Genomic DNA, 10,517 nt, shown 5'->3' with positions numbered 1-10,517 from the left:
CAGTTGCTGCCTTTGGATTCCTTTGAATGATGAGGAGAGAGGAAAGAAAGGAAGATGGAGAAAGGGGGAAACAGGGAAAGGGACCTTTAGGAATGGATCAAACTGGATAAAATGGAAAAAAAAGGATTTTTATCAATTGTGTTGAGGCTGGCTCTACTGTAAAAACACATAGGATGATGAAAGGCAATAGCTGGGCTGTGCCCAGTGAGCTGTCCGGGCTTTCTTGTACTGCTTGCTGCTCCTTTAGCTGGGAAGATGGGGTAGTTATTGGAACCAAAGCTTAGTGTTAATTTGTTGACATTTTCTTCCCTCAGGAATTCCCTCGGCTTCAACATGGGGAAGAAAACTCGGATATTGCCCCACGGTGAGAATCAATTAATCAACAAACATGTAGTCATACTTGTTCTTTTATCAGTCACTATATTAAAGGAGGAAGAGACACCCCAAAATTCATTCTAAGAGGAAAGGCCAAAAGCTCACAAACAAGAATATGCCAGATCCATCTCGAGGATAGAAAAGTAATGTGTCAATGTGTCAAGGCATGATCCTAATGGAACAATCAGGTTAACAGAAGAGGTTAGGAGACAGGGGAACAGGGTGAACTGGTTGCTAGCTCCGTGAGGGAAGAAAAGAAGACCTCTGCGGAAAAAAAAACCAGGTTGAGGAAGGAATTCAAAGATGCCTAACTCGATGGCTCCTATGTGGGCTAAGCAAAGGGAAGAGTGGTGGCTGCCTGAGCCGGCACACCTGGTGGACAGAAAAGGGAATTTCAGAAGAGGGCAGAGAGTGCAGGACAAAGAACAGGTTCTGTTTTGGACACTTGGAGCTTCTGGTGCAGTTGGGCAAATGGGACAAAATGTTCAAGAGATATGATGTGGGAATTTGGGAAGAGAGCTCAAGTGAGAGACTGAAACAGGTTCAATCCACCTGGGAGTGGTTAAGCTTGATGTGATAACATTGCGACATAGGAGGATGCTTTCAACTTCTTAGGACATGATCAATATTCTGATAGGTAAAAGGAGTATCCACAGTCAGAGGGTAAGGAGTATGAGTGGAATAGGAAGGGATAATATCTTTTTTTTTAAATGATGGAAAGGACTGCTATAGGAATGTACAGGAAGAGGCGAAAAGAGAAGTGAATGGTGTAAATGATCTACCATAAGAAAGAGAGGCTAGAAAAAAGTTTTCTAATAGATTGGAAGAGGGAGAGGAGAAGTTGGTTGAGTGAACCTTATTCTTATTGGTATTGGTTCAAATAGGAGGCACCATAAATACTGAATAGGGACATGGAACTCTATCTTAGCCTGCAGGAAAATAGGAGAGGAATGGAATATGGGAAGGGGAAGATGATAAAAGAACAGGTCATTTTGGGCAAGTCATTGATCAGTAATGAAACACTTTTGAGGAAAGAGAGTGAAAAGAAAGAGAATAAATGGGGGGAAATACAATTACCAATGGTAAATGGAAAAAACCACTTTTGAAACCCATTTCTCTGATGAGATATCATTGTTCTCTGGGAAATGATGAGCAGAATGTTTTCAGGGGGGAAAAAAAACCCTGCAAAGTCTTCCTTGAAGAGGGTGAAATGTGCCATATATGAAGTGACAGCAATGTTCTGGGGTGACCATTTGAAAATGATTTGGTTTTTCCCAGTAGCACAATCATCTACAACTCCTCTGAAGGACTTAGACAAACAAACAAATCCTATCGATTCACAGATTAGGAATAATTATGTGTGAATACAGATAGAAGTATTCTCTATTTCTCTTTTGATCGCTCTACTTTTCACTTAATTTTTCTTGAGGTGTTTATTTTTCATTAAGGTGGGAGATTATGTTTTTATTTACAACTTTGATGGAAAAGTCTGCATAATTTGAAATGTGGTTTCTTAATTGTGGGTAGGAATCCGGGAAAGAAGCTAGAAAGCAAAAATCTTAAAAACAAATGTAAAAGGAAAAAATGTGAATGTAACTAGGGGACAATAGTCAAGAAATTCAATAAAAAGCCAAAAGTATCTTCCATTTTGTACTTTGGAAGTCCTAAGAGTAATTTTGCATTTTAATTAGTAAAACTCAACTGAATGAGAATGTGAGAAATGACAGTGCAGAGTTTAGAAAAGTGAGAAAGGGGGAAGAATGAATGGAGGCCAGAGTCAATCCACATTATCTGCTGTGGGCCAAGCTCCACAGTAAGCACTGGGGGGATGCAATGAATGGCCTAAGCCGGGCTCTGGTCCGGAGGAGCTCCCAGTCTAAGGCGGTGAGCCCCTACAAACAACTGTACAAACAAGAGGGTTACCAGAAAAATAGGAAGGAATGAAGTTGTCTCTTGGGCTTCCTCCAAGTATGTAAGGAGGGAGAGCATATGCAAGAGCACACTGACAAGGGTCCGGTTGTCCTCCAAAGGCCAGGGATCCCTGGGGGTAAATCCTAAACCGTGAGCCGCTCCTATCTTTCCCCCCCAAATCTGCTTGCCGATTCCTTCCCCTTTGTTCATATGGTCCCTTCTTCATTCACAGACTTGGTCCCGGAGGAGCAGAAGAGCTTTTTCCAGAAGGCAAAATCCCTTTTCCGAGGTCCCCCTCACCGTGTTACTCCCTGCTCCTCAAGCAGTGATGAGCAAGTGCTGGATGTGGAGAGCCAGAACGGCATCCTCGCTGCCGCCTCAGCAAGGCAGGAGGAGGAAGTAGCGGGCTCATCCTGGGGGCCAAGTTCAGCTTTGGCGGCTCCTTCTAGTTCGCTGGAAGTTCCCCTGGTTCTGGAGGAACCATTCCTTCCTGGTTTGCCCAGGGTCCTGGAGAAAGTCATGCAGGCCTGGGCTGACAAGAGCCACAGGGACACAAGATCCGAGACATCCTCCTCCGAGATCACCTCGGAATCCTCTTCCAAATGGGACCAAGGGGACGATTCTGAAGCCGAGGAAGAACAAACCCGAGTCATCTCGATCAAAAGGACCTTTGGTGATCCACGCAGCAAGAAAGTGCATCCAGCCCCTCCCACAGAATGCACCATGTGCCAGGAAATGCCCTACGAGCCCTCCTTCAATTGGCCCCTAGGCAAAGATGCTCAAGGCCAACAAGAGAGCCCAGCCTCTTCCCCCGCCAAAGGCAGGCAAGGGCTCTGGAAAAGGAGAGGCAAAGTCCAGCCAGCCTTGGATGCCAAGTCCAAAACATCTCCGAGGACGGACCCCGAGCAGTCCTCTTCAAGCGCCCAGAGACAAGGCCGCAGAAACCGAGGTTGCTTTCGGGGCTTTTGGAGAAATGTATTCTTTGGAGGACGGTAGGGAGGGCTTGGAGCCTAGACTCCAGTTCCAGCTCTCCCCGTTTCCCCCTCCCCCCCAAAGAGAAGAAATGTGTGAAGGGACCCCTTTCAATCAAAGATTCGCGGTAGCACAGGGGTCCTCCAGACCAACCAAAAAAGTGAAGAAAGCCTCTGGGCTGGACGTGAACGTGTCTGAAGTGGCAACATGTGGGGGCTAAATCCACAGAAGAAGTGGGAACTCCTGGTCTAGCTGGGAGGGGCTGGAGCCTCAGCAGAAGCACAGAGTGTTTTATCTCCCAAACTCTCTGAGAGTCAAGTTGAAGTCTGAGAGCTGGAGGCCTGAGTGAAGCTGGCCTGAGTGGGATGGCAGCCGGGCCCAGCGGTGCCACTGACTACCTGAAGACCTGGCCCTGGAAAGCAAAGGCTTAATGACCAAATATTGGGTGTATTACAGGAGAAATTCTTGTTCAGGTATGGGTTTAATAAGTTGGTTTTAAAATCCTTGCCAGAACCAGGAGATCATTATACACTTCGACAACGATATTGTATGAGAGCGTATTTTGATGGAAGTGGATTTCTTTGACAAAGAGACCTGAGTTTCAATTGATAAACTGATGGACAGAAGCAGCTACACCCAAAGACAGAACACTGGGAAATGAATGTGAACTATTTGCATTTTTGTTTTTCTTCCCGGGTTATTTTGTAATGGGCTGAGGCTTGAGTTGATGCACTGAGGTCCCAAGCACATGAGGCTAAATAGTAATTGGACCATACTCTATATAAGCTTGGAGAAAGAATGGCCCCCGCCTACTCTTTGTGCAAGTCCTGATGTGTTGTATAGGAAATGACGATTCTGGTGGGTGGAGGCAGGGGAGTAAAAAAGGAAGGGGAGGAGAGCTCAGCCCTCACTTTCTCTGCAAAAAAAGCAAAAAGAAGAAGAGAAACAACCAGGAAGCCAGCTAGCAGAGAAAGTGGGCCTGAGCTCTCCTCCCCTTCCTTTTTCACTCCCCTGCCTCCACCCACCAGAAGTGTCATTTCCTATACAACACATCTCCAAGCTTATAAATTAATAGAGTATGGTCCAATGACTATTTAGCCTCATGTGCTTGGGACCTCAGTGCATCAACTCAAGCCTCAACCCATTACATCATTTCTACCTTCTGAATCCAATTCTCCCTGTGCAACAAGAGAACTGTTCAGTTCTGCAAACATATGTTGTATCTAGGATATACTGCAACATATTTAACATATATAGGACTGCTGGCCATCTAGGGGAGGGGGTGGAGGGAGGGAGGGGAAAAATCGGAACAGAAGTGAGTGCAAGGGATAATGTTGTAAAAAATTATCCTGGCATGGGTTCTGTCAATATAAAATTATTATTAAATAAAATTAAATAAAATAAAAAATAAAAAAATAAAATCCTTGCCAATTCAGATTCTGTGATTCTGTAATTCTATAGTCCTTTAAAATTTACAAAATACTTTTCCACGTATAGTGAATAGTGCAATTATTATTGTTCTCATTTTATAGCTGAGGAAATTGAGGCTCAGAGGCACATTGACTTGCCACACAGTAAATAGAGTCAGGATTAGAACATAATTCTTCTTCCTTTCAATCCTTTATACTATACTGCCTTCAAGGAGTCAAGAAGAGACGATCAAACTGCAGGCCAGAAAATATGCAGTGCAGAAGGAGTTGCTACATATCCCAAGGACTCCCCTTAAATCATGACCCTGACTTGACCCTATACCTCAACCTTATCCTCTATCTTGTCCTGGGCCCATTATCCTGACATCACCTCTCTGGAACCTTTCCAATCCTTTCCTGAAAATTTTCCCAAAACGGGTACAAGCAAGGAGGAAGGATATTCACACAAGTACATTGTTGGTACAGCTGTCGATCGGTACAACCATTTTGGAAAACTATTGGGAATTATGTTTTTTTAAAGTGACTAAAATGTCTATTCCTTTTACACAGAGATTCCATTATTAGCATCTTATCCAGAGAAACTATTGATGTCTCCATATATTGATAAGATGTTTCCATATATACACTGATTGGAGGACAGATAAATAAATTATAGTGAATAAACGGAATGGAACATTAACCAAGTTGTAAGATATGGTGAACATGATGAATATAGAGAAATATGAAAAGATCTATATGAACTGATGCAGGGCCAAGTAAGCAGAGTCAGGAAAGTTATATTATTGTAATCATTTTTCTATATCAACAGAAACAGAAAAACATACACACACACAAAAGCGAATGTTATAAAATTAAAAACAAGCATGCCTTGAAATAAAAAGATGAGGAGTTACCCTGACTTAACCTCTTTGCAAAGATCAAAGAACCACAAGCATTGTACACTGAACATTTTCAGACTTTTTTGATGTACAGTTATCATCACATTTTTTTCTTTTTCATTTTTTCTCCCTTTAAAAAAATACTCTGTTATATGGGATGTCTCTCTGGGAGGGAAACCAAAGTGATGTATTAAAAAACAAACTCACCACATTGATAAAAACAAAAACTTATTAAAAAAAAAAAAAAGCTCTTCACAACCTCATTCCCTTTCCCACCTATCTTTCCAGGTTTCTTATGCCTTTCTCCTCTCTACAATTTTGTTATACTAGCCTTCTTCCAACTCCTCACATGCAACACTCCCACCTCCATACCTTGGTCCTGACTGTCTCCATGTCTGGTATGCTGTCCCTTTCATTTAAGATTCTTAGATTCTGGCTGGCTTCAAGTCTCAGCTGAAATGCCATTGTCTGCAGGAAGTCTTCTTAGGTCTCTCTAGATACTGATGTCTTCCTTTCTAAGGTTTCTTCCCTTTTACTCTGCTGGTCTCTTATATGTGTCTATTTATATAGAAATTGTCTCCAAAATTAGAATGCAAATTCCTTGAGGAAAGGGATTGATTTTATTTGTCCTTTGTACCCCCAGTAAAGTGTCCAACACATAAGAGGTACTTAATGTTTGATTGCTTGATTATATATGTAGTATTTCTCCCAAAAGAACATAATCTTAATGAGAGAAGGGTTTACTTCATTTCCAAAATAAACTATTTACAAATTGCCTAGCATAGTGCCTAGCACAATAGTAAAAGCTACATAAATGCTAGCTATTATTATAATAATTATGTTGTTATTGTTTTTTATTTCTGATAATTACTACAATAGATGTTTAATAAATGCTTGTTGATTGACAGGATGGAGAGTGGGGGCTTATGAGTTTTGGAAGGTGTGTGTGATGAAGACAGTGGCCTACAGCTTTTAGCACTACTGTCTCCCAAACATCCCAGACCTGTTTTGTACGTCGATCATGCGCTTAGCATAGGAGTAGCCGAAGTTGCTGTTGTGTGGGGGTCCATTGTGAATCTGAGTGTAGGGGAGGGTAAGGGAAGAGAAAGAGAAAGAAATCCTTGAGGCCCAAAGGTTTCTGAGAAGAACACTTCCATTTGCCCCTTCTGCCCAGCCCTTTTCCCTCCCTCCATCAAGGCATTTGAGGGCAGGAGGTCCTTACCATGGTCTCATCGATGGGGTAAGTGGTCTTGTCAGGGAAGATACAGGTGGAGAGGCAAGAGATCACCTTCCGAGTGCCCACCTCATAGGCTGAGTGCAAGACATTGTCGTTGATTTGAATGTTCTTTCTCTGGAGAGGTAAGGGACAGAACATGACTTCCCCACTCAGCCCCAATTATTCACGCTCTTCCTTTCCCCACTAATCCTTCCCCTTCCCTCCAATCCCACTCAATTCCTTTTCAGCTGACTTCCAAAAATCTCTCCCATATGTCTTCTCCTTTCCATTCTCCTTGTCATCACTCTAACAGAAAAGTTTAAGAGGCCAATTATCACATTCAAGAGGATATTTTAAGTTTTCAAACTTCTGGATCAGGTCTCTTTCCCTATAATCTATTCTTCATAGGCTACTCAAGTGATTCTAAAGTATAGGTCTGGGTCAATACCTTCAATGGCTTCCTTATTTCCTTGAAGACAATTCAAACTTCTGAGCCCGGCCTTTATGAACCCCATAATCTGGTTGTCAGATACCTCTCTAACTTTATCTCTTGCTTCTCCCTTCAAACATCACAAAGTTCTTTTCTAGAAATCTCAACTTCTAATTTGGGGCTCCTAAGTAATATGATTTCAAGCTGGATGGGGCCTTAAAAATAATTTCTTCCCACTCCCATCATGTAAGGCTCTCAGGTCCCAAACAGTGTCCTGCTGGGAAGAGAAACTGGCCAAATCAGAGAAGAGTCCAGGGTTTAAGGAGATACGGGTTTTAGTCCTGTGTATCTCTAAGTTATTGGGAACATCTCCTTTTCCCTCTCTGAGCCTCAGTTTCCTCCTCTATGAAACTAGATGACCTCCAAGGCTCCACCTAGCTCTGAGAGTCTCCATTCTAAGTACCCTCCCCTAGCTCTGACATTCTGTCACTGAACCAAAAGGCTATGAGTCATTTGCAAAATTTCCCTGTACAAATACACGCCAGAACTTGTAGAGATGAATGTGATAGGTTGAGGGACCCACTCTTTAAAGAGAAATGTATTCTGAACTTGTTGGAATCTTTACAGACTGCTAACTCATTAGAGTTGATAGATTATTGGAAAAAAAAAAGGTAAAGATGATGGATTATTATTTACAAAGTTCAGCTCAAGGCCTTTATAAATGAGGTAGCAAAAAAGTGCTAGGCCAAGAAGTTGAGGACTGAGGTCCAACTCTGTCCCAGGTTTGCTTTGTGACCTTGGACTACTACTCACTTTCTCTGGGTCTGAGATTTTTCTTCAGTAAAATGAGGAGGTTGTGTATGTGCCAAAATGTTTGTGGCAGCCCTATTTGTAGTGGCTAAAAGCTGGAAAATGAATGGATGCCCATCAACTGGAGAATGGTTGGGTAAATTGTAGTATATGAATGTTATGGAATATTATTGTTCTGTAAGGGATGACTAGCAGGATGAATACAGAGAGGACTGGCGAGACTTACATGAACTGATGCTAAGTGAAATGAGCAGGCCCAAGAGATCATTATACACTTCAACAACAATACTGTATGAGGATGTATTCTGATGGAAATGGATATCTTCGATAAAGAGAAGATCTAATTCAATTCCAATTGATCAATAATGGACAGAATCAGCTACACCCAGAGAAAGAACACTGGGAAATGAATGTAAACTGCTTGCATTTTTGTTTTTCTTCCCATGTTATTTTTACCTTCTCAATCCTATTCTTCTAGTGCAACAAGAGAACTGTATGGATCTGCACACATATATTGTATCTAGGATATACTTTAACATGTTTTACATGTATAAGACTGCCTGCCATCTAGGGGAGGGAAAAGTTGGGACAGAAGTAAGTGCAAGGGACAATGTTGTAAAAAATTACCCATGCATATGTTCTGTGAATAAAAAAGCCATAATTAAAAAATAAATAAATAAAAATAAAATGAGGTTGAACAGATCAAGGTTTCTTATAGTGGGGTCTGTGACTTCAGTTAAATGTAGACATAAATATCTACATATAACTGAATACTCACATGTGTGTATAGTATTTCAATAGAATTGGTTTCCTTTGTAATTCTCTGATTTTTATTTTGTGCATTTAAAAACGAAGTAAGAAAACAATTTATACAATGACAACAACATGGTAAAGACTTTAAAAAAACACTTTATATATCCCCTGATAGAGAGGTGAAGGACTCAAGAATACAGATTGAGACATATATACGTGTGTGTGTGTGTGTGTGTGTGTGTGTGTGTGTGTGTGTGTGTTTTGGACATGATCAAAGCAGAAACACATTTTGCCTGATTACTCATGTTTGTAACAGTTTGGGCTTAGTTTTGTTCCCCCCATTCTTGTTCAAGAGAGGATAGGTTGTGATGGGGAAAGAAGGCAAGTTTTTGCTGATTGAAAAAATAAAATATGCAATTAAAAATAACATTATTTTGAAAAGGGAGTCTACAGTTTTACTAGTCTGCCATGAAAAAAAGTTAAAAACCCTTGGATTAAAGAATCTCTGTGGTCCCTTTCCAAACCCTTACATTCTCAATTCTGATTCTATACTGGTATCTCCCCATTTCTACAGAACTTTAATGTTTACAAAGCACATTTCTCACAATGACTTTCTGAAGGAAAGAGTACAAGTGTTATTGTCTCCATTTTAAATACATCTCTATTTTAAACATGGGAATGAGGAAATTCAGAGCGGGGAGGGTCTTCTGCAAGGTTACAAAGCTATCAAGTTGTAATTAAATTTCAGTCCAGGCCAAATTCAAATAGGCCTATGGGAATGTGACTGGGGAAAGGGGGACTGGGCAGGAGTTGGTACCACTGGTACTTAAAAATTATGCTCTTGGCAGAAGCATAACCCAAACTGATGTTCCAAACAATATAATGTTCCAATAAATGCTACTTGAATGGAACTGCAACCTCTTTGTAATCACACACACATACACACACTAATCTCCATATCAATCTTCAATCTCTCACTTGTGCTCTTAGACACACTCTTACTTGGTGAAAGGACATGAAGCTTTAAAAAAGCACACACATACTAACTTTGCAATGAACCCTAAATATTTTTTTTTCCTCCCAGCTTCCAGGAATATAGTTAGTCCTTAGAAAAGGACTAATGCTTGCTATAATGCTGAGGAATGAGTCCTACCACTAGGCAACCTCCCTCCTGGGAAATTCCAGGATAGCATCTCAGCAAATTGGGAGAGAAGGAGAAAGAAATGTCTTAAAGGAAGAAGAAATCACCATGTTGGGTCTTTCCCCTTTAAGCTGCAAAGGCATAATCCTTTCTTACCCAGAAGTTCAGGTTATACTTGATGTTCCGGAAGAGGCCACCCACCATGGCTGCCAAATGGATGACATATGTAGGTTGATGTTTCTCAAACAGGGCTCGGGTCTGGGCTGTGTCCCTGGCAGAGGGAGAGGCAAACCATATTCTGACTCAAGACATTTATATTATGTGTCTACTACATGCAGAACAGAGGGAGCTATGAATCATATAGTAAAAAATGTGCATGCACAAGGCCCAGAGACAAACCGAGGTCGCTTTCGAGGCTTTTGGAGAAATTTATTCTCTGGAGGACGGTAGGGAGGGCTTGGAGCCTAGACTCCAGTTCCAGCTCTCCCCATTTCCCCCTCCCCCCCAAAGAGGAGAAATGTGTGAAGGGGCCCCTTTCAATCAAAGATTCGCGGTCCTCCAGACCAACCAAAAAAGTGAAGAAAGCCCCTGGGCTGGACAT

General features: G+C 41.6%; 2 protein-coding genes across 2 annotated transcripts in view; one reads left to right on the top strand and one right to left on the bottom strand.

Annotated features, from left to right (window-relative positions):
* Nucleotides 1-10,517, top strand: part of LOC127544563 (uncharacterized) — a 236,115-nt gene that overhangs the window by 34,500 nt on the left and 191,098 nt on the right. The window lies entirely within an intron of this gene.
* LOC127544564 (GDP-L-fucose synthase-like) lies at nucleotides 5,449-10,187 on the bottom strand. Its single transcript, XM_051971239.1, has 3 exons — nucleotides 10,073-10,187; nucleotides 6,789-6,917; nucleotides 5,449-6,643 (listed from the first exon to the last, which is right to left on the bottom strand). The coding sequence occupies exons 1-3, from the start codon at nucleotides 10,118-10,120 to the stop codon at nucleotides 6,545-6,547; spliced, it is 276 nt and encodes a 91-aa protein (XP_051827199.1). The 5' UTR covers nucleotides 10,121-10,187; the 3' UTR covers nucleotides 5,449-6,544.

The sequence above is a fragment of the Antechinus flavipes genome, chromosome 1 (genome assembly GCF_016432865.1).
Source record: "Antechinus flavipes isolate AdamAnt ecotype Samford, QLD, Australia chromosome 1, AdamAnt_v2, whole genome shotgun sequence".
Lineage (NCBI taxonomy): Eukaryota > Metazoa > Chordata > Mammalia > Dasyuromorphia > Dasyuridae > Antechinus > Antechinus flavipes.
The sequence above is the reverse complement of the archived record's forward strand: the minus strand, read 5'-3'. Positions and strand labels throughout refer to the sequence as shown.

What these genes read in the sequence shown, in the direction of transcription:
- LOC127544564 (XM_051971239.1), bottom strand. Translation starts at nt 10,120, where the DNA reads ATGGTGGGTGGCCTCTTCCGGAACATCAAGTATAACCTGAACTTCTGG. An exon ending in AGTATAACCTGAACTTCTGG is followed by an intron (nt 6,918 to 10,072) that starts GTAAGAAAGGAT and finishes TTACCTCTCCAG; the next exon opens with AGAAAGAACATTCAAATCAA. An exon ending in ACCCCATCGATGAGACCATG is followed by an intron (nt 6,644 to 6,788) that starts GTAAGGACCTCC and finishes CCCTACACTCAG; the next exon opens with ATTCACAATGGACCCCCACA.